This window comes from Trichosurus vulpecula, chromosome 4 (genome assembly GCF_011100635.1).
Source record: "Trichosurus vulpecula isolate mTriVul1 chromosome 4, mTriVul1.pri, whole genome shotgun sequence".
NCBI lineage: Eukaryota > Metazoa > Chordata > Mammalia > Diprotodontia > Phalangeridae > Trichosurus > Trichosurus vulpecula.
Genome location: NC_050576.1, coordinates 391,025,083 through 391,049,344, shown reverse-complemented (window position 1 = coordinate 391,049,344; position 24,262 = coordinate 391,025,083). Strand labels below are relative to the sequence as shown.

At 39.7% G+C, this 24,262-nt stretch overlaps 1 protein-coding gene across 5 annotated transcripts in view; it reads right to left on the bottom strand.

The window, feature by feature from the left end:
- Window positions 1-1,097: 1,097 nt before the first annotated feature.
- The window catches only part of MCF2L (MCF.2 cell line derived transforming sequence like), a 382,905-nt gene continuing 359,740 nt past the window's right edge, over window positions 1,098-24,262 (bottom strand). For 2 of the 5 annotated variants that reach the window (XM_036753315.1, XM_036753317.1), the window contains exons 18-31: window positions 22,310-22,379; window positions 20,810-20,902; window positions 20,633-20,725; window positions 19,125-19,250; window positions 17,935-18,156; window positions 17,335-17,427; window positions 14,558-14,636; window positions 14,350-14,416; window positions 11,247-11,365; window positions 10,715-10,807; window positions 4,617-4,738; window positions 3,501-3,616; window positions 3,301-3,404; window positions 1,098-3,160 (exon numbers count right to left, since the gene is read on the bottom strand). In XM_036753315.1, the coding sequence (XP_036609210.1) occupies window positions 3,075-3,160; window positions 3,301-3,404; window positions 3,501-3,616; window positions 4,617-4,738; window positions 10,715-10,807; window positions 11,247-11,365; window positions 14,350-14,416; window positions 14,558-14,636; window positions 17,335-17,427; window positions 17,935-18,156; window positions 19,125-19,250; window positions 20,633-20,725; window positions 20,810-20,902; window positions 22,310-22,379 (1,483 nt within the window). In that variant the 3' untranslated portion in view covers window positions 1,098-3,074. Of the gene's footprint in view, window positions 3,161-3,300; window positions 3,405-3,500; window positions 3,617-4,616; window positions 4,739-7,171; window positions 7,253-9,014; window positions 9,090-10,714; window positions 10,808-11,246; window positions 11,366-14,349; window positions 14,417-14,557; window positions 14,637-17,334; window positions 17,428-17,934; window positions 18,157-19,124; window positions 19,251-20,632; window positions 20,726-20,809; window positions 20,903-22,309; window positions 22,380-24,262 lie in introns of all 5 variants that reach the window. The other 3 variants (XM_036753316.1, XM_036753318.1, XM_036753319.1) reach the window with 2 other exon arrangements.

Below are 24,262 nucleotides of genomic sequence, written 5' to 3'. Positions count from 1 at the left end.
TGCTGAATTCTAATTCTATTTCTGACACTTTGTGGATTTGTGACCTTGGGCAAATCACACTTAAACCTCTCTCTCTCAGCCTCGGTGTCCTCATGTGCACAATAGGAGAATTAAACTAGATCATCTCTGAGGTATATTCCGGCTCTAAGTCTCTGTCCCAGCCAAATTTTTGGCATAATGAATGGAGTCACGGACCAGGATTTGGAAACAGGTTTTTGGTCTTGCTGAATTCATTATGCTCTCCAGAAAATAAGTTAAACTTCCTAGGTCATAGTTTCTTCTTTCAGGAGAGAGAGATAATACTGTCTGTCTCTATTTGAGATGTTTTTAGGATTTTTTCATTGTCTCTTCACCAGCGCCTAACAGGGGTGGGGAACCTGTAGCCTTCAGGCCACATGTGGCCTTCTGGTTCCCACGTATGGCCCCTTGACTGAGTCCAAGTTTTATTGAACAAATCCTTTTAAGGGGATTTGTTCTGTGAAGTTTGGATTCAGTCAAAGGGCCACACTTGAGGACTTAGAAAGCCACATGTGGCTGCAGGTTCCCCACTCCTGCCTAACAGAATACCTAACTGTTAACTAAGTATTTCTTGAATAAGTCAGTATTGAGTTGAGATAAAATTCAAAGAAATATTATAGTTTCTTAAAGGAAGGTGCTAATAAGGATGCATAATACTACTGCCTTAGCAACATAACTGCGTTAGGCTGCAGAGGTTCATGTTGCTATGACCAGCATACCCCACTCCATAGAAATGAGACGATGAAATCCCTTCCCCTGTCACAATTTTCAGTCTTTCCCTCATTTCCTTCATTAGGGGTGGATGAAAGTGAGAAAGTATGATGGGCTACACTGTCACCTTAACCTACAGGTGAGTGAAAGAAACTAAAAGACCACAATAGACAAGTGATTTCTCCAATATAGCATAGAATGAGAAGCTGAGCCCTTCTAAAAGGACTAACCACTTTAAGGCCAAAAGCAAAGAAAGCTTGAACAAATCCTATAGGAAGTTAGATTTATATATACTTCATGAGAAACTTGGAGGGGGAAAAATCCCCAAATTGCACTCTGATACAATAAGAAGACACACAGAGCAATGCTATGGTTCTCTTTATAAAATGAAGGATATACATACAGCAAAGAGCTGCTGAAATTTATTCATCCAACCATAATACATACAATAAAGAATTCTAATTTTGTACGTCATTTACATTAGCAGTAGAAAAAAAAGGTAACAGTGAATGAAATGTGAGGTTTTAAAGTGCTGAGATGAGACAATCACAAAGTAGCGAGTCTGTAGCAAGGAAAGCATCCGAACAATAAACAAGTAAATTATGTTACATGGCATTTACAAATAATTTACAAACCTGAAGAAAAGCCATCATGCCTCTTCCCATGTTCCATTATCAATACCTCACTTGAGGCAAGAAGTTTCTGGCTAAGGAGAGATTCACAGGCCATAGGAAACGGGGAACGATTTCCTTCTGATAGAGCATATGGGATACAGACTAGGAAACAAAAGCCTCGATCAGTCTCATGTTTCAGGCATTCGTGAAGACTTGTATTTATGGATTGTAAAGTGACATACTCTCAGCAGCATGAAGACTATAAATACATCCTTTACATCAATATTTATATATACACATATACACGCATTAACATATATACATACATATAAAAAATATCTGCCCCAATTAGGTACAGAGTGTGTTTCAACTATCAGTAGAACAGGAGTTTTGTTTTCTGAAACACACAGACACACACAGACACAATCAAAAAAACGAGGCATTTCCTTTTCAGTTCTGCCTTGAGCAAAAAAAAAAAAATCTCTGCATTTATATTGATATAATCAAAGTATTGTAAAATAATGTCATATGGATGACCAAAGCTTTGTTTCTTAAGCAGAGGAAAATTCTGAATTAGAGTAGATCTAAGATCTAAGCCCGCGTAGTGGAAGGTTAGATCTCAGAGAATCTCAGGCTATAATAAAGAGCACTGGTTGGGCTAGTAGCCTGCAAAAATTGTATCTTTACCATTTATTTAAAAACAGTAAAAAAAGATATGTAATATAGAGAAGGTCTTAAAAAATGGAAAGAGTTCCCCCACACCTTTTCTTTTTGGTAGAAAAAAATGATGAATATTTTATAGTTTATATTTTCTTCTGGCAATTGAAACCAGCCTAATTTCATTCACTGACAACCAAAGAGCTTCAGCCGAATGAAGTTACTTCGGTATTACAGACAGGTAAGATAACATTTAACTTTACAAATATGTTTAAATGTGAACCCTAGTAACAAAAAATAGTTCTGTATCAAAGGCGGTATCAAATTTTTTTTTTTTTGTAAACACAGTGATTCTTGGTAAAGAACTTAGTTAGAGGCCAAAGTACCACCAAAAAAATGGCCACCAAATAATTCCCTTAAAAAAAGTTGTAGAAGAGAAAATAGTCCTGTCTCCAAGCTGTTAGGTCAGTGAAGTGTTCATTTCTTTAGCCACCAACTTCAAAAGGATGCATATTCTTGCAGAAGAAAACAAAAGAAGAAAAACTGAATCAAAACTTCATTTCTAGTTATTTGTGATGAGACACTATCAACCCATAAAAGAATGTTCATTGAGAGTACGATTAACAGTGTAAGTTTGCTTAGCCGTACTTTGTACAAAGCCTTGTTTTTTGCCAGGGCATTCACCACTGTCCATTTCTTCCAATGTGGCATGACTGAACTGGTATCTTTCTGTGAAAATTGGAATATTGTACATTAGGAAATGAGCTCTGGAATCGAGACTAGAGATGAGAAGCTTCTTGAGTGTTCCACGTCAGAACAATTTCCCTTTATTCTTGCACCTTATGTCGTTCTACATGTAGCTCAGGAGTTTTTCTAGTAAATTATTTTCAGATTCTCAGAGTTATCTTCTAAATCTTCTTTTATTTTTAAAAGAAACTTCTCTAAACTAAGTAAATTCCAAGCAAGACAAAACTGTCAGATGTACATGATGGTTTTCGCTTCTGCAATTGGGCTGTCAGAAGTTTGCACGTGATGTCCTCATTTCAGGAATCTTAATAAGAAAGCCCTTAGTTGTTAACCCTTGATGTCCGAGAAGGTGGCATTGCAACTCTCACTGCAGCTTGAGGAGGAGCTCAGAAAGGTAGAACCAGTACCAGATTCTAGAGAAGAGGGGAAATGATTAGGAAACTAAATAGATATTATAACTGCTTTTATTTTTAACTTTGCTTTTAAACACACAGATATATGCTTGGGAATGGGAAAGCAGGCAACCCTGGATATGAAGGTAGTATGGTCTTACCTGAGCTGCTCAAAGACTGAGCTGATTTTGAGTTGCCAATCAATGCCAACAGGTTGCTGGCTGGTACCCAGCCTTCCTTGCTGGTGGTCAGGTTCTTTACAAACCTAAGAAAGGTGGTGTCTGTCAAATGGTTCTATTCCATGCGTTTAAAAAAATAAGTCTTAAAAAAGGTAAAAAGCACAGATGACTTTCCCCCTTACCAAAGTCCCTCTTCTCCCTCATGTAGCAATTCTACTATATCTCCACTTTTCACAGCAAGGGCTTCTGGACCTCCTTTTTCATCATGGTCAGCCACAACTGTATATTTGCCAGGAACCTAAGGTTTGGGGAGGAGGGACATAAAAGGAATGAAGAAAAGGTAGCAACAACAACTAAAATTATTTATGGTATTTGGGCTTGTTCTTCTGGATACAAGAGGAAAAACACTGGTTTTTTTACAGATTATAAATATATAAACTAGTGTATATCGAGAGGCAATCAGTAGGTGTTCAGTGAGCAGCTTCACCTCACTGTGACAGGGGATGGAGACAGAAAAAACTTTGGGACATGGTCTTGGCTCTCGGAAACAATGAGAGCATAATATAAGGCAGTGCCAAATTGTGGTGCAGGTTCTATAGACATCAAGGAAAAGGTGATGAAGGGGACTCTGGGAAGGTGAGGGAGTTGAAGTCCCTGTGAGGAAATGTAAGAGGGTAGAATCTGTCCATACTTGCGAACTTCAATCACATAATCAAATGAGATAATACTGCTTAGTACAGTGCCTGTCACAGAGTAAACACTATGAAAATGTTAGCTGTTGTTCTTTATAATCTCTTGGCATGAGGTGCTCATGAAGGTTCAAATTACTACAGTTGACCACAGAAGTGTACATATATCCTCATGAATAAATTTGATGATAGTTTTTAAACACTTAACTTAGAAAAAAAACCCCCACTCCAACCAACCTCATGTGCCCTGCTTTAGAAAAACTCAGGAACGTTCTAATTTACAAAAAAAGAGAAAATAGTGTAATTCACATTACAAATTAGCAGCTCTCTGGAATTTAGGGTTTTTGTTTAAAAAACTATTTGGCAGAGATACTCCTCAGAGGACTGAAAAACTCAAATTTCTAGTATTAGGGGTTGCTTCCAATTAGACACAAATCACAGAAGTGAGGATGAGACATCTGTGAGATGATCAGATTGCCAATAAGGAGACGGGATTCAGAAGATCGAAATTTGGCTTTAGGTGAATTTTCTCAGGGAATATCTCGAGAATATGGTGAAGTACATCTGTAACATGCCATAGCCACAATGAGAATACTTTAAAGGGCTTACCAGTTTCTTGGGTCCTGCTCCACCTTCTTCCTCCGCATCTGATGAATTCAGGGGCTCCTCAGTACTTGACCAGCCATCATTGTCTTCAGCAGCATCAAGTGAATAGGAAGTTTTCGTCCAACCTGATGAAGAAGTAAGGAATTTAGAACTAGTGTCTTACACAAAGGCACCAACCTTGAGGCAAAAGGTTGGTGGAATTTTAGAGCCCTGCATGGATTGGACCAATAGAAGCTCATTATTTCCAAAGAACTTCAAGTAGTACAAAGTATTTTCCACACAACAATCTTGAAGTAGGTAGTTCAAGTATTATCATCTCCATCTTACAGATGAAGAAACCGAGGCTCAGAAAGGTAAAGGGATATGCCCAAGGACATGCAACTAGCAAGTGTGAGAGCCATAATATGAAGAACATCAAGTCTCCTGACTTAAAGATGTACCATGTCTACACAGGCATAGCATTTATGAACAAAAACTTTGGAATTCAAAGCCACCAAAATTTGCTACACATATACCATGCCTTTTCCAAATTCTTTTACGAATAGTATCTCTCTGTAACCTCAGATTTCAGAAATATCTGGCACAAGCTGTTTAGGGCTCATTTGTAAAAATAAATACTGGGGAAAACAGATTCAAAGTTGACAAATGCTACCCTGCCAAGCAAGTATAATGGAAAGAAATTAATTGCAGATCTCTTCTTTATGCCATACTGTCTATCTGGGGACCCTGCGAAGTTATACCTGCTCCCTACAAGGAAAGGAAGGAGATCCCTTCTTTAGCAGATAGGATTTCTCTACCAGTTTGATTTGGTGAACATGAGTTAACATTCCAGGGGGAACTCACCAGGAACACCTGGGATAGCTGTACTTTTGCCTCACATCAGAGATGCCCAAGTAAAAGAAGAGGACCATTTGGTGCCTCATCATATCAACCAGAACTAGGGGAAGAAAACAGTAATTTTTCTAATCTAGTAGATTAATAAAAAATCTAAGGAAAGAAAAACTAAGCATTTGTGCTTTTTTTGGTGGGGGGAAGGGGGTTCTTTTTGGACTGGATCTGTGATTTCACTGAAGTTGGAAACCACTACTACCAAAGAAAATCAGCATCTATTTAGTATTAGAGAATAGCTTAGGCACTATGTGGTTAAATACCTTATCCAGGGTCATATAGCCACTATGTGTCAGAGGTAAGACTTGAACCCAGGTCCTCTTGAATCCAAGGCTGCTTTCTAGTTACTATACTAGCGGTTCTCAAAGGGTGGTCCCATGGACCACTGGGGCACTCTGAAGCTTGCAGGGTATCTATGAAGTCAAATCTATTTTCATAATATTAAAATGTCATTTGCCTGTTAGGATAAACCATCTCTTTTCAACTACATATCTGAGGCCAGGTTTTATTTACATATTTCAGCGAAGGCACTACGTCACAAAAAATTGAATGTGGCTGTCTTCCAGTAAGCCAGATTTGCAAAAACATGTAAAACAAAGCCACTCTTCTGAATAAGTGTTTTTTGTCTTGAAAAATATAGTTTTAAGGATGTTACTATGTAATGGGTTTGGCATTACTTTTAAATAAATTAATAAATATTTTAAAAATTTATCAGTTTAAATTTCAAATACAGTAAATACCAGCAGATATAGCACATATAAACAAAAACTCTTTGGGTTTTCATTAATATATTAGCATGTAAAGGGGGTCCTGAGACCAAAAAGTTTGAGAACCGCTATACCATACTATGCTGCCTCTGTAGTGAGCCAATGTATCCCTAGGTAGGCAATCACTATGCACATAAATGTGTGTGTGTGTGTGTATATATATATTATACAGATACATACATCTATATCTATATTTCTCCTCTTTTTGTTACTGAGACTTCAATTATGTTTTAGGAGGATAGGGAAACAGTGTGAATATACATCAAAAAATCCAAACAGCCTTATAAAATACATTCTATTCGTCAACAAATTTAAGCTTAATTCCTGTGGGAGTAAGAGCCAGATCGTGTCCACAGGGCCATGCTACTCACGATTAGGAACAAGCAGAAATTAAACAAAGCCATTCCGGTTTCTTTTCTGGTTCTGACCCAACCAGAATACACAGCATGCACTTCCCAAATTGCACTCCAGTATTGTGGGCGGCCTGATTTTCACTGGATACAAGCAACTAAAAATAGCCCAACACAAATATTTTTGGAAAGGTGGTAGGGGCAGAGTTGGCTGAAGCTCAGTACCTCATCACTGTCAATTGCTTTTAATCTCAGTGAAAAGCATGGCTTTAAAAAGGAGGTCAAAAGACCACTTTGTGCAGGTAAGGAGACAGGTAACAAGATGGGGAGAAAAAGGAGCCTCTTTCCTGCTTTACTCTCTCTTCTTTCAGTTTGCCATCAGTCAGTACAGTGTCTTAAGTCAGCAAAAGAAGCATTCTAAATAGACTAGTAATAGCCAGAAAGAGCCATAGCCATCTCTAGTGCGGTCCCACTGCACACAAGGATTAGGAGTCACTCCAGATTATAGCAAGACTGGGGGCAAGTGCAGGGCCAGGCCAGTCCTGGGCTTTACCTTTCCTGTGCTGGGCTGCTGGGGTCAAGTTAGATGAGCTGAACCACCTGGCCCTGGTCAGTGTTACTACTGAGCTTGCATCTGTGAAAGAACTAGGAATTGTGAGTTTTTCTATGGTAAATCTCACTGTGATTTAGCATGCTTTGGGGGTTCTACCTTTGGGAACAGCAACAATTAGTGTAATGCCAAGACAAAGTATTAAGTGGAAATCTATAACCAGACTCCAACTCCTCCTTGGTTGTGCTAACATTTCCAGTGGGACCTGTCCATAAAAGGATGGGCTAAGACAGGGGTGGGGAACCTGCAGCCTCGAGGCTACATGTGGCCCTCAAAGTCCTCAAGTATGGTCTTTTGATTGAATCCAAACTTCACAGAACAAATCCCCCTAATAAAAGGATTTGTTGTGTAAAACTTGGACTCAGTAAAAGGCCACACCTAAGGACCTAGAAGGCCATGTGTGGCCTCCAAGCTGCAGGTTCGCCACCTTTGATAAGAGGACTGGATGCTGAGGTTGAAGGTCTAATAGCTTTCTTTCTCTTACCCATCTCAACTGGATTTTGTTTTTTAAATACTTTTAAGCACTGGGCTTCTTGTCCAAACTAGACATCAACCTCTTTGCTGCCAATAAAAGTGAGAAGACTACTAATTGGGCAATCTCTTTTGCTGGAGAAGGGGCATTTAATTTATAACAAGCTATCATGTACAATCCTTCAACATTGGAGCTTAAGGCACTTTATGTACAAGTGTTACTAATCTTATTTTATTAAAATGTCTATAGGCGCATGACAGCATCTGCCAAAGATAAAAATACTGGATGGGCCTAAAGCAGAGTCCCTGCTTTTTTCATGCCAAAATCCCTGCTTGTAGTACATTCTTTTACTGGGCCTGAAAATATTTGTAGCTGCTAAATGTCCTCTGGACAAACATTCTTTAACAGGCCTCTGGAAGCTGCTACTGCATTAAAATAGAGAAAGCAAGGAAGCAAACATGTAAAGCCTGAAATTCAAAAATCTCTAGAAAGTAATAAATATGAAAGAACACAACATGACAACATTCCTAGGGTAGTTTTAGCCATAAACCACTAAAATCCTATGATTTATGTATTTATTCTAGGGAAACTTTTGATAGAACAGTGCTTTAGATGAAGGGACCAAAGGGCCATCTTGAATTTCTGTAAAATCTCTCTTTAAGGGACAAATGGAAGAAACAGACTGCATGGGAAGGGCTTTCACTGGGCTCAGGTCTCAGCTAGAAGAGCATAAGTGATAAGGTTTATAGTTAATGTCTATTCCAGCCTTATACTTGGAATGAAAAAGACAAAAACGAATTTGTTTTCTCCAGATAACTTAATAAAAACTATTTAATAAACATAAATAGGCATGCACAAAAAACAGAAGGATTAGAATGGACTCTTTTTTTCCTCTCTAGTGCTTATGTTACCCTGTGACAATCCATTTTAGGTGCTTAGGAAAGCTGGGACGATTGTTACTTTGCAGCTTGACAGAGAAATAAGTAGAAGGTACCCAGCCTGAATCCTGTGGTGTCTCCGGAGGCTCAGAGTGTCTCAGTTTGGGATGGGAATGGGCCAGACTCAAGCACTACGGAAAAATCTGCCTTAATAATAGGACCGATGATCCTGATGAAACTGAAGTCATCGTGCGATTTTTTGGATGACATAACCAGAACTCTATGGTTATAAACACATGTGAAGTTTTTTTGCTGGCGAGGAAGGAAGTGTTAAGTTCACACAAGGCAATAGCCAACAACAATATACATAGCATCCCTGAAGTGCCCCAGAGGCTTTTCTGGTGGCATTTGTGTACAAAAAGTTGTATCACTCTACCTCTTAAACCAAAAGGAGTTGGATCACTCTTAACTTCATGTCGCTTAGCTTTTTTGTCAGGACTGGTAGGAGAAGCTGCAGTAAGATGAACAGGCAAAGAAAAAAAAACACAGAAGAGAGATAATGAAGAGAGGAGGGAGAAATGTTAAATAGTTGAGTTTGTTCTAGAGTGGGAAACAGATTTTCTTTTTGGCTTTTGCTTCCACTGAAATTCTATTGTGATGCCTCCCTATGGCACGGGGCTTTCTCTAGATTCTCAAAGGCTCTGCTAGAGAGAAAACAATGCATACGTTTTGGCAGGTCTGATGAAGCTGAAAAGGTTCTTAAGCAGGGGTCCTGTGCACTTGCTTCATTGAGTTTAGATAGAGGCTTATCTCTCGTCTACAGGGCTGACCACGAGGGGATTGATTTTCCTGGCCACAAGATCTCAGAAAGATCTACTAAAGTGTGACGGGGGTTGCAATCTGCTTTGGTGGAAGAAATATTCGCTCCCCTGAGCTTCTGAATTATTGGTTGAAGAAGATCTGGAAAATGACTCCAGGATAGGAAGTACCTGTGAAACTGTCATGAGAGGAACAGTGTAAATACAATGAATGCAATGTAGTTATAAGGGAAGGAGATGATTTTCAGCAGAATATCAGCTCCTCGAGGGCAGGGACTGTTTTACATCCCCAGTGCCTTGCATATAATAGTGCCTAATATATTTTGCTGAATGAAACTCAATTTTCAAAGGCAGCTCATGGAAATGAGTCTTCATTTTATGGTCATCCTGTGGTATAATTCTTCAGAAAGACACAGTAAAAAAATGAAACACTTGTGTTTTCAAAAAGGTAGAAAGATTAAACAAGATTTTGAAGTTGTTACAATTTTTTTTTTTCAGAAGGAACTTTGTTATTGTTGAGTCATTTCAGTCATGACCCTATTTGGGGTTTTCTTGGCACAGCTACTGGAGTGGTTTGCTATTTCCTTCTCCAGCTCATTTTACAGATGAGGAAACTGAGGCAAACAGGGTTAAGCGACTTGCCCGGGGTCACACAGTTAGTGTCTGAGGCCAGATTTGAATTCAGCTATTTCTAACTCCAGGCCCAACACTCTGTTTACTGCACCATCTAGCTGACCCTTGGAAGGAACTAACTACATGGAGACCTGGTCTTGGTAGAAGGATCATTGCCGCGTCCTATCCCTTAGCAGAAGGGCATGGAGTTTCTGCAAAGGCAAGCATGGAACACCAGTGCTGTTTGCCTCTCAGCTACCTAAGGCTATGTACGGAATCGCATTACCCAGAATGCTCAGGAAAGCCTCAGAGGGGTTGAATTAGCTATGTGCCTGCAATGTAACACGGGGCTCATCATTTGTCAGAAAAGAACAATTATGACAGGAAAGGTTAATAAAAGACCTAACAGGAAAAAAAGAGTTTAGGTCTGAAAAAGTAAAATGATGCCATCAGTTTCTGAGCAAGTTTGCAAAACTTTCCTTTTTCAAAAGAGGAGTTAAAAAATTTTAAAAAATCATTGTGGGCTATTATTTAATGCTGATAGGTAACTGGGCTTAAAATTTCTTGTCTCATATGCTACCAAAGAACAGGGAAGACAAGCAACATTCGCACACAACACACCAATGAGCTGCCACACGAATACAATGACACACTATCAACAATGGTGGGCACAGGAGGGAAAGAGTTGAAGGTGAGTTGTGATTACCTTTCTGACTTTTGAGGTTAGCAAAACCCTGCAGTGTAAAGCGCTTTTTGGACAGCGCAGAGCTCTCTGAGGTAGAGCTAGTAACTGTGTCATCTATAAAGGAAAAGAGAGACAAAGAAAATAGAGTACACAAAAACCCCAAGGAGCAGAGAGACCTCAGAGTTAGCGTACAGAGATAGTCATACAGACGGCGGAGAGGTATTCAAGGAAGAGTGAGGATGGCAGCTTATTATTATAATGTCTATAATCAAGGCATTTCTCAGGGCTACATTCAGGCAAAGCTGTGAGCCCAATTCTAGGGGAGCATCACATTTCAGAAAAGCTTCCCTCTGTGGCAGGGTTAAAGGCAGTATTAACTGACCTAATGAAAGCAGACCAGGGACAAAAGGAGAAGCATGAGAGTTATCTGTGTAAACACTACCTTGTAATAAAAAATAGGGAATTTCTAACTTAAATATCACACTTAATTTAGTAACTGGGCACAGAGGTGTTGTATAGCATGAGTACACAGAATGCATGCAGGCAGCCTCACCTTTGCTTTTGTCTGGGTTCTTCGGCCCTGATGCTGAACTGACATATCCCTCCAGGATTGCAGGGTCGGTTTTTCTTTCTTCCAATTTTTTAACGTTCTTTGTTTGATTTTTCGAGGGACTAATAGCAACAATACAACAATAATTAATAATACAATTGATTATACAATAATATAATTAATTATACAATTAATAATGCAACAATACAATAATTATTGATAATAATATCATTCTGCAGTCACATTCAGAATTTTTCAAGGATCCTGGTACCCCGGAAGTTCTTGATTTCTTCTCTATTTTATACCCCTGGCAACATTTTCCTGTTGAGTGCTTTGAGTGAGTGAATGCATCTGTTTACGAAGCATCAAAAAATACTACCAGCTAGTAGGGGCTCCCAGTCTCTCAAAAACCATTATTTTTTTTTGGATTAAAAGCTGCCAAGGCTGAAGCTTTGGTTTAAGGAGGAGACCTCTCAGATTCTAGAGACAGTAGGAAGGGATCAGGCTATACAGAGGCTGCCACAAGCATGGCCTCTGTCCCAAGCATCCTTTCTGTTTAGCATGGGAAGATAGAGGACTTAAAAACAACACATGCTCCAAAAAAAGCCACAACCCTCTAACAAGGCAGCAGAAAATAAATTTGTTGCAATACAAAACAAATGAAAATGAATTAGAATATAAAGATAACCTTTTTTTCATAGACAACTGGACTTTGTAGCCCCATAAATCAAGAATCATTTATTAATCTAATTACTACATGTAAATGTAATTACTACATGCCAGGCATAGTGCTAATAAGCACTGCGCTTATAAAAAAAAAAAAAACAAAAAAACCAAAAACGGTCTTTGCCCTCAAGAAGCTCAGGGAAAGACAACGTATATTCATCAAAATTTACAAGATAAATACAGACTAGATGGAAGGTAACTTTATAAGGGATGGCACTCGCCCACTGAGCCACAGAATTAGAGCTGGAAGGGCACCTGGGAAGTCATCGATTCAATCTTAAACCTTGTATTTTACCAAGGAAACTGAACCCCGGATATGAGTAACTTGACCATCTAAGGTGGGATTTGTTCCAAGTCTTCTCGACTCCAAGTCCAATGTTAAATGACAACATGTAGCAGTCCTATAATTAGTCTTCTGCTATTTAGATGCTGACATAACCTTATTAAGACTGGCAGTGAATGATTGACATATAAAAAAATCCAGGCTGATGCCTGGATTAATCTTTTTTTTTTAGGAGTCAGTGGGAGAAGATGGGTGTATGGGGAGAGAGATGTTTTTCTCTGTAAGCTGACACAATGGCACCAACCCAAAATGTATGCAATGGATCATCACCAAGTATTTATAAGTTTAATCCAAGTTTCTTGTTGGGGAAAATAAGAAAAATGGTAATTTTCCTTCTGCAATTGTAGTGAGGCTTAAGAATTGCCAGAACATCTTTCTTTTGCAAATCAAAACAGCCATTCAATAAGGATTCTATTTTGAAAAATAATCTGGATCTGTGATTTTATTGGAGTAGGAACTCTCTCTACCAATACAGGCTGACATCTTTTGTTTGTTTTGGGTTTTTTTGGAGGGGAGAAGGGAAGGCAATTGGGGTTAAGTGACTTGCCCAAGGTCACACAGCTAGTTAAGTGTGTAAAGTGTCTGAGGCTGGATTTGAACTCAGGTCCTCCTGACTCCAGCACAGGTGCTCTGGGGGAGTTATTAAGAACTGAGAGGATAACTGACTTTCTCAGAGTCACATGGCTAGTATACGTCACAGGTGGGACTTGAATCTAAGTGTTCCTGATTCTAGGCTGATCATGTGGCAGGCACTATGTATGCTAGGGATACAAGTTCAAAGAATGAAGGAGTCCCTACCTGAAAGGGTCATACATTCCAGTGGAGAAGACAAGCACATATAAATATACAGGGTATCCCAAAAGTTTAAGTGTAGTTTTAAGCCCTAATAGCTAATAAATACAAACAATAGCTCAAGCCTTAATAGTTTAAAACTTCAGTGAAACTTTTGGGACACCCTATAAAAATAGCACAAATACAAAGTTAATACAAATATAAAGTAGTTAAATATAACATAGTTTGGACACTATTAATTGGGGGAATCATGTAGCTAGGTGGCACAGTGGATAGAATGCTGGGCCTGGAGTCAGGAAGACTCATCTTCCTGAATTCAAATCCAGGCTCGGACACTTACAAGCCGGGTGACCCTGGGCAAGTCACTTAACCTTATCTGCCTCAGTTTCCTCATCTATAAAATGCACTGGAGAAGGAAATGGAAAATCACTCCAGTATCTTTGCCAAGAAAATACCAAGTTAGAGATAAGGAGGAAGTATATGCTAGGAATGGGGAATGGCCAGTGCAAAAGTACGGAGATGGAAGAAGGAACATGGAGTGTTGTCGAAGAAAGGAGAGAAGGCCAATTAGGCTGAATCACAGAGGGCAGGAGGGGGGATAATGTTCAGTTAGGCTGGAAAGATAGATTGGGCAGGTTGTATAGGGATTTGAAGCTAAACATATTGTATATTTTACTCCAGAGGTAAATAGGAAGCTGCTAGAGTGGGTTACTCTGGCAATAGTAGATAAGATGGGGCAGCTAGATGGATAGTGCACGGGCCCTGGAATCAGGAGGACCTGAGTTCAAATGTGACCTCAGACACTTGACACTTACTAGCTGTGTGACCTTGGGCAAGTCACTTAACCCCGATTGCCTTGCAAAAAAAAATGAGATAAGTAAAAAAAAATGTATGTAAGATGGATGAGGCTGAGGAGAAGCTTGAGGCAGAGAGACCAATTCAGAGGTTGTTGTCATAACGTAGTCAAGAGACGAGGGACTGAAGGTAATAGTTGTGTGAGTAGAGGGAAGGGCTCAGATTCAAAGGGTGTTGTAAATGTAGAAACAGTAGATGATAAACACTGCCCTGGCGAAGAATATCACGGGCATTTTTAGAACTGGAAGCAATGTTAGAGATCATCCAATCGCCCCTTACAGAAGTATCCTTGTAAAGACAGAGCAGAAAGGGTCAGCTAGAGAAAATGAGACCACACTCTGGAGCTAAAAAGCCTGCTATGCTTCCCATGCTGTGTCGATGGCCACCCACCTTGTGTTAGAGGATGTAGGTAATGGCAAACTCTGAGTCTGTTCCAGTGCTCGGTGCTGACTGGCCTCTGAAAGAAAGGACAAACACAAGACAGGGGGTATGTGTATGACTTTTTTTTTTTAACAGGGAGAAATTTAGTTAAAAGTTGCTTTTTTCTAAAAGTAGAAATCAGCTGGGTGCACAGAATGCTGGAGAAAGAAGTACTTACCTCTACAAGCCTGTAGCTGACTGGTTAAGACTTTGCGGATTTCATTTACCCAGGTTGCTTTAATTTCAGGAGTTGGGGCCTGCCAAAAAAGCAGAGTCAGCATGTAAGTAATGAATCTCCTTCGTAAAATAGATACGTATTTTACTCATCCGACTCCATGTGCAAAGATGTAACCTTAGCACTCCTTAGATCAACTGAATGGAATGCCGCATACAAGAGTAAAAAGGAGTGCAATTATGGGATTGGTGGGTATGGGTCAGTGGTTTTGAATCCAGGGCACAAGCTAGTATTATTTTTTTCCCTTGTAGCAAATGATACCATCTCCTTTGTTCTTTCCAAATGAATTCTAGAAATTGATAGGCCCTGGACAGGTTTTTCAAGTGCTTTTCATCCAAGTTTCTTGTTGGGGAAAATAAGAAAACTAGTAATTTTCCTTTTGCAATTGTAGTGAGGCTTACGAATTGCTAGAACACCTTTGCTTTGTGAACCCAAACTGCAATTCAATAAGGATTCTATTAAAAAAATAGACGGAATCTGTTGTTTCATTAGAAATGAAATCTACCTGTAATACAGGTTGGCATCTTTTCTTTTTTGGGAGTTACTGGGAACTGAGAGGATAATTGACTTGAATCCAGTTGTTCCTGATTCCCCAGCCGATCCTCTATTACCCCATGGTCCTTCCCTCCGGGCAAAGTGGTAATAATGGCTCAAAGCTAGTGGAATTCATAATTCTACATAAACTACTCGATGATAAATGAATCATTTGGGGAGACTGAGGAAGGGCCTGTCCTCTACTAAAATTCTATGGTTCTACTCTGAATCCAGCCTCCTTAAGCATTTCTGGAAGGAAGGGGAGATTTGGTCAAGACTGTGAACTATAGTAGCAGAGGCAATATAGAGGTATCAGTACAAGAAACTGGCCAAAATCAATGATTTGACAAGTATTCATTAATTACTGTGCACCAGATACTGTGTTAGCTCTTGGAGATAAAAAGTAAAAAAACAAAATAGCCCCTGCCCTCAAGGAGCCTACATTTTACTATGAAAAAACGCAAATTAAAAACAATTCAAAGTAAATTTGAAGTAATTTAGCAGCTGGGAGGAATTAGCATGGGAGGTTTCACTTGAGCCAAGGGATTTTAAGAGGCTGAAGAGAGGAGGGAGAGTATTCCAGGTGTAAGGATGGGTTTCCACTCCAATCCCAATTAATTCTGTAAGTCCCAGGCAGCTTGCTTGGATCAAAGACATAAAGCGAGTGAGAACAAGTTCTTAATCAGGAAGGATGAAGACACACAGGAAATAGTTTGCTATTTCTGCCATTTGTCTTTATCTAGTGACCCAAAGCCTTAATGTACTTTTTGAATGACTAAGAGTGCAGTCACATCTGGTTCACTCATCACTGAGTCAATCTCTGGGACTTCTGTGATTAACAGGGGCAGGGGTGGACCCACACACAGCACGGGAATCTTTTGGCTGTGACTACTGTCCTTCTCTTCTACCTGTGTTGTTGCCGTAGCTCACCTTAGACTCGAGGGGCCATCCAGCCTCTCCATTTGCAGCCTGATTATGGACCCAAGAGGAGCCCAAGGCACCATTACAGTCTGCCTAGCATGCCCCTCCTCTGGCTCATTAGTTATGCTTTCCCTCCCCAGGGGTGAGAAGACTATGTAAAGACTGAATTAGGGTTCTGCCATAATAAGGCTCAGCCATGTTAGAGCTGCTGGTTTGGATAAAAGGTGAGGAACATGGCTGATTGCTAAAAGAGAGGTGTACTGGGTTGGGGACTCCAGAGGTTTACAAAGCAGTCCAAATTCTGAGTGAATCAGAAGTTGGAGAAGGGAATCTGTGAGCTAGAGGCAGCATGGATCTCTTTGCCCCAGGAGCCCTAGCCTGCATGGCTAAAAAGACACTGACCTTGAGTAAGTAAACTGCAGGATTCACTGACAAAATAGGTCTAGATGTTCTCAAAAATGGCCATGCAGTTTCTAAGGGTGGTTCCCTTGTTTTCAGGGTGCAGTGTGCATAAATGGATAATGTGGCCCAAGATACATTGAGATAAAACACTGTATAGGGTAAGCTATTCCCCTCACCTGGGTTCATCTGCAGAGTGTCAGGGAGACTGAGTAGACTCAATGGTTTCTGTCTTCTTAAAGACTGACTTCATTTTCTACCCCATGCATGCCTCTACTGTCCAGATCAGGGGTGAGCAACGTGCAGCCTCCAGGCCACATGTGGCCTTCTAGGTCCTTGGGTGCGGCCTTTTGACTGAGTCCAAGTTTTACAGAACAAATCCGTGTATTGAGGGGATTTGTTCTGTGAAGTTTGGATTCAATCAAGGGGCTGCACTTGAGGACCTAGAGGGCCACATGTGGCCTCCAGGCTGCAGGTTCTCCACCCCTGGTCTGGACAACGACATTTTTTAGTTTTAGATGTATCTCTGTATCAAATGCCCCGCCATGTCTTTTAACTCAGAGACTTGTAACTTTATAAAAGAGGCAAAATATTAGCTCTTTTTAAAAAGGCCTTTTCCTGGCAGCTTTTAATAAAGCTTTGAGCCTCCTCAGAGCTGTGCAGGGAAGTCATCCCAGGCTACATTATCATTTTCCTTCTGCCTCACACCCATTTTCCTGTTCTGCCAAGTGCTTATTAGAGTGACATGGTTACTCTTGCTGAATCTGGGCACCTAGGCCTAGGGAAACATTATAAAATCCCACACAGGAACAACAGAGGAAATGAAAACCTTGTTTGAAAAACAGCAATAGGCATGCAACTCCTACCTGTATGATGTAAACCTCTTCCCTCGCATTATACCAGATTTCAAATTTCTTAACATCCCCTTTAACATTCTCTGTTATTCCAACAGCGGTCATCTGGCAAACACAAGACACAGGGCAGAGGCATAAGCACATGCAGGAAACCAACTGTTTTATTAAAAATATCCCAAAGAGCACATCGAGGTCTAAAAAGAGTCCTGTCATCTTTTTAAGTCCTATTTGGCCACACTGTTGGGGCATGGAGGTGATTAGATTATTCCTAAAAAGTATTATTTTATTATTTTTTCAGTTAAGAAATAAGCATTTATTAAGCACCTACTACGTGCCAGGCACTGTGCTAAGTGCTCATTTGGTCCTCACAATAATCCTGAAAGGTAGGTACTATTATAATTCCAATTTTACAGAGGAGGAAACTGAGGCAGACTTGCCCAGGGTCATACAACTAGTCAGTGTCTGAGACTGGATTTGAACTCAGATAAATTATAACCAGATATATTCTTAATAGTTTTTTCTTTCTCTACTAGATTTTTCACACTGAGCGAAAGGAGTAATTTTGTCAAAAACTAAAACCTTTTTACTGCTTTAATCTAAACTTTTACTTACATTTAAGGATTGCTTGTAACTGTACGAAGGGGCTTTTTCATAGCCTTCTCCGTTCTCTTCTCTCTTTTTACAGAATAGAACTGCTTTCTCATGGAGGAACAGATGTCTCTGCATTGGCTTAAATCTGGCCAGGTCTTTCACTTTGGCATGGCCCTTCTTGTGATCTGTCCAAACACTAAAGGAGCCTTGCATCAGGAGCTTGCCTAATTCATTTAAGTTTCCCTAAAAAAAAAAAGAGGAAAACGTCAATTACTATTTCAATTACAATTTCAAAAATTATAGACATGAAACTGTGGAGCGGATGAAGTGCTGGGCCTGAAATCTGGAAGACCTGAGTTCAAACCCAACCTTAGACATTTACTAGCTGTGTGACCCTGGGCAAGTCACTTCACCTCTGCTTGCCTGAATTTCCTCACCTGTAAAATGGGGATAATACTAGTACCTACCTCCCAAGGTTATTGTGAGGGTTGAATGAGATAAATGCTTAGACACTGCGTACTGCAGTGGTTTGCCATTTCCTTTTCTAGCTCATCTTATAGGCAAGAAAATTGAGGTAAACAAGGTTAAGTGACTTGCTCAGGGTCACATAGGTAGTAAGTGACTGAGGCCAGATTTGTATTCAGGAAGATGAATCTCCCTGATTCCAAGCCTGGCATTCGACCCACCATGCCACCTAGTTACTAAATAACATATTTTAAAATGAAGTTAGTATGTCACTGATGTGGATCTCTCTATTTGAAAGAGAGTTTTCAGAAGTTAAGTGACTTATCCAAGGTCACGCAGTCAGTTGATATCAGAGGTAGGACCAGAACCCAGGTCTTTCTAGCTTTTAGGGCTTACACCCACACACCATGCTACCTCTCATGTAGTACGCGAATCATAGAATGTAAAAGTAAGTTTCTACGGCTGCCATACCTAGCCTAGCATGTGAGAGATGGAGGGGAACATTCACTTAAGTCTTCTGAAGTACGACTTCCTTTCACTTTAAACAAAACTCTGCATGCTTATTACATTATTACATACAATATTAAGATACAATATATCTTATTGTGTTGTTATATATGATATTATATGTATTAGAATATCATACTGATGAGATCACTGAAGGAAAGTAAATGGGTGTTCCCTCTGACAGAGATTGGGTTCAGTTCTTCAATCAGAATGCCTTCCACTTAACTGATATCACTTACATCATAGCCAGTGATGGCAATCAGGTGCATGGAATCATTGACAGCTTTGAGAATTCCAAGGATAGAAGTCAACGCCTCCTGTAGATCCTCGGCTCCTTCACAGTTTTTACTGTATTTCAGCATTTCCTGAAGGATAGGGTCCACAAGAATAAATGTTCTTAAGGTTCTACAACCATCACTAAAAACCCATCCTATCAGTATCTTTGGGAAATGTACACCCAGCTACTTGCAAAAAAAAAAAAGCCAAAATCTTGTACTCTGATTAATACCATTCAAACTATGTTTTATCTTTAAGGTGCTTCCCAAAGGGTGACTCTTAGAATATTTAATAATAGATGAATAATAGCTTAGGAGGGCTTCTTGTGCCTAGAGAAACATGGCACCACTGCTTTGTAGAATCTTGAGTTTCATCCAAGGTTCAGTTCATGAGCTCTCTAAGAAGAAGCCTTTCCTGAGTCCCCCTACTTGCTAGTGGTCTCTACCTCCTCAAATTATCATGTATATATTTACCTATGCATTTCTCTAGTGAAATAGAAATGCTTCGAGGGCATGGAGAATTTTTTATTTTGTCTTTATAACTCCACCACCTAGTAAAGGGTAACCAGTGCTTGCTGGGTTGGGGTGCTGTACATACATACACTCACTCACCCTCTCTCTCTCTCTGTCTCTCTCTCTCTCTCTGTCCCTCCCTCCCTCCCTCCCACACAACTAAAGTACATGTATATCCCTGACATCTTTACCCCAGGGCACAGACCCCTACTACCTATTAGCTCCTCAGAAAGGAACACTAATGAAAGAAAGATAAAAAATGTCATTAATGACATTTTGGAAATGCTTGAGAAAGACTTCTGAATAATTCTTAAGTTGGGCAAGTCTGAATATAATTCCATGAAGAAGACACAGTATTTTGACAAAAAAACTTACTAAGCAAAGTCCTCTATGTTCCCTTCCTGGTCCCATTTAGGCAACTCACCTCCTTCCCTAACCCATCCCTTAATACTCTTCTGCTGCCTCCTGATTGGCCAGGTACCCCTCTGGATCTGCTATTACTGTGTGGTGTTTCAAATTCCAAGTACTTCACTCTGTTCCTCCTATCAAAATTCACCTTCCTTACCTTCCATTCATTTCAAGGCTTTGCTAGGTGACTGGCTAGCTCATCAGAGAAAATCTCCAAGGGTGTCATGAGGGATAAGCAGGGACCTTCAGAATATGGAATACTTTCACTCTCAGTATAGAAGTTTCAGGGAGCAACATGACCTTTTTCTTTAGGAAGGTTTTTTTTTTTTTAGTTCTCCCTGGAGTAATGCTATGGCTGGTGGCTATGACTTTCTCTCTATGTAGGACTGGCATTGAGTGGCTTGTCACATTTGTGCCAAAGATAAACCTATAGCTTAAATTATTTTGGTTTTTCTCTATTTTGGGCACTTAATTCTATTAAGTTTTTAGCAAACAACAAAAAGTAAAAAATTAGACAATGCTAAAAAAAACCATGTGAACATCATTCCTACCTTTAATAATAGCTGATACTTGGTTATTCTTTGTACAGGCTTCAGCAAATAAGAATCCAAACTGAGTTTGTGATCGAGTTTTCTCTGGCATTCCTGTGATCAAGTCAGAAACCTTAGATTACACAATGTTCATTATGGATACATGAAATGAGCCCAAAGAATCATATGGAAAAATACCTGAAAAAATACACAGTCTGAGCACTGCCTCCAGAGACTTTCTGACCTGGGTTTATTTTGACAATACTTCTCATAAATCTGAAAATCTTCCATCTGTGTGTAGGAATAAAAAAATTATCAGTTTTATCGGTTAAAGAGCACAAGACGGATCATGTTCTAATAGAGTTTCTGTCTTTTTTCCACACTGGCACGATCTGTATCATTGATAAAACTTTGTGCGGGTGAGACTGACTTCTAGCAAGACGGCTTGGTATTTTTTATCCTTTTCAGTTGACAACAGTCGATATTCTCTAAAATGTACCTAGGTGAGGCATCTGTAGAAATCCTTTTTTTTTTAACAAGACAAAATAGAATATTCCTCATTAACCTTAAGCTGAAACGGCAAACAGGAAAACAGAACTGGTGCTTGGAAAACACTCTTGCCAGATGGCTTCCTTGCCAGATGGCTGACATCAAATCTACTATCAAATGTCATCAGCCTATATGGTACCTAAGACAAGTTTGCCTGGGTTTAATGAGGTTCATACACACTATTAACATGGGATGATATGGATTGTAGGTTTAGAGCTAGGAGGAGGGGAGCTGAAGAGAAACCAAGGTACAAAGAAATTAAGTGACTTGCTCAGAGTTACACAGTATCTGAAGTAGGATTTGAAACCAGGTCTTCTGACTCTACTTGGTAGTCCTTGGCCTGCTTCTTGCTAAAATGTAGTGAAGCAGTTTGTCTCATACTTCTAGGAAGTTCTATTTTAATCTTGGCCTGGCATAGTCTTTTAATTCCAGGCCATCCCAATCAACATAGGGTCTACTAGTTCATTAATAAGGAAGTCATGTGATAACTTGGTCACTAGACCATTTCAATCTTATGTTTGTAATCAACATACCCCTTTCCTTACTTGAATTTAGCTCAATGGATCTGGCTTTTTTTTTTTTTTTTGCTTTGGGCAAAGTTTAAAACAAACTTGCAGAGAGGCCATTTAAATTTTTTTTTTAAATTAATTATCAGCTCTCCAGAAGTTAACACATTTCAAGAGTAGCGACATATTTTCTTTTTTAGCAAAGGGTTTTTTTTAATGCTCAAAATGTAATGAAGAACTTTCATCCAATTAGACTGGGCCAACGGATTCATATTCCCACCTCATCCTGGCCCCCTGACGATATTTTTCTTTTGACCGTTGGCTGCTTTCTTTTGTAGAAACTGCTCAATTTTGCAGCAAATTAATACGTTTCCTTCTTAATAAAAAAAGTTTCTCGTGATGAACAACATGATGGTTAACAGTCCTGTCCAAAGGAGATAAGAGTATTATTTTGTCCCATTCATTTTTTTAAAGTGAGCTTTGAGGGGTCATTTTCACAAGATTTGCCGATTATCTAGTGAGAGTGATGAAAGCAGTGGAAATTAAATTCATCGGGATTTAGTCATTTTAATTAGAAATAGAAAGTTAACACACACAGTGTGAGGTAGCATATCTGTTGTTAGTGTTTCTAATACATACATACCCTTTCTAGAAAACACCTTCCTACCAGTTCTGGGTAGTCTATGTAGTTTTCAAGTTCTCTCAGGAATATTCTAAACAAAAGAAGTTTTTAATTAGATTTTATGGAAGAAAAAAGAATCTAAAAAGCAAACTATTTCCAATAAGTGTCCTTTCCCACAAGACCCTTTTCTACTCTTCCACCCTTGAAAAATCTAGTCCCTGGCCCATAACAGGTGCTTAATAAACCAACCTATTTTCCTTCCTTCCTTTTTTCTGTCCCTCCTTCCTTTAATGGTAGTTATTGCCCAATTCAGAACTTGAACTCACGTCTCAGGCCAATTTTTTTTATGCTCTTCCACTGCCTCTACCTTGATCCAACATACATTCACATCTAGAAATCTAACTCTGACTTTTTTTCGTGTCCCTTTGCCATAAGATGAAGTTTCTTGTTGGTCTGTAATCAGAGAGCATGTTTGCGCTTCATGTAGAAAAAAATAATCCTTAATTTTATTGTCATAATTTAAAACACACCAGTGATTTCTGCATACGCAGAGTCTATGAAGTGACCAATGGGCGAAACAAGGAGTGGGCTGAACCCACGGGAGCATATTCACTTGGTTAACCTCCTGTGACATGAGGTGCCCTGTGACTTTGGGAAATAGAATAACAGGGACTGGGTTTAACTGCTTACAGATCTCTTCCTTTATAATTGGGTGGGGTGGGAGATACAGATGACAGAAGGGAAAAAGGCATGTGAAGAAACAGAAAGCCCCAAACTCCCTTAAAGCTCCCCTCCCAAATAGTAGAGAAGGGTGGGTAATGCAGATTCCCATGGTCTGTTGGACTTCTCAAGTCCCAAGGTGGGGCATCCATCTCCTTCAGCCATCACAGCTGATGCCTGGGGAAGATGATTTGTTTTTCATTTTCTTTACAAAAAAATAAAGTCATTTCCAATAAATTTATCCCCTGCTTATAATCGCTGCAACTTCTATTTTAAACTGCCCTTTCCTTACCCCGTGAAGGAGGATAGGGAAATATGGATTATGCCCCTATGATAGGGAACTGAATAGATCATCCACACTATTCCCCACCAGCCTGGAACAGGCAAAAACGAGCATCTCAGAACAAATATCCCGCACCCCGCCTCAGGAGGACAAAGAAAAAAAGCAATAAACTTCCCACATTAACTTGCTCTCCTTTAGCCATGCCCAGCAAAACAGATGGCCCTTGGTCTGTGTGTCACGAAGGTCAAAAACAAAGATACTGATAGAGAATGTTACTGTTAATACTGAATGCTTGCCCAAAGTGCCAAATTAGGAGGCTGATGACAGGGAGGATTTCTGTTTACCAACAAGACAGAAAGGAAGGGCGATGATGAAAGACAGGTCCCATCTCAGTGCACTGCCAGCATGGTTTAGTAGTGACATGACTTCGTCTTCCCAAGGCACAAGTCCACTGGAATCTGCATCCTGCCAATCATTAATACCCAAGGGCAGGGGTGGGGAATCTGCGGCCTCAAGGCCACATGTGGCCCTCTAGCTGCTCAAGTGAAGCCCTTTGACTGAATCCAAACTTCACAGGACAAAATCCCCAAAATAATTTGTTCTCTGAAGTTTGGATTCAGTCAAAGGGCCATACTTGAGGACCTAGAGGGCCACATGTGGCCTCGAGGCCATAGGTTCCCCACCCCTGCCCAAGGGGAAATGTCTTCACCTGGTCACTCAACAACCAAGAGAATGTGTTTGTCCTTTTGGATTTTCATATCAAATTCATAACCATCCTCAAATTTTAATCACTTTTAGCTGGCTGTATGTTTCAAAATAGATGTGCAGAGTCCTAGGATCCATTACTAGGTTCTGTAACCTTGTAATATAATCTCTTAGTGGAAAAATTTTTAAAAAATTAAAAAAATGTTTTAAAAATAATTTTTTAAAAAAAAAAATCAGCACATGACATAATCCAGGGTAGTTGATTT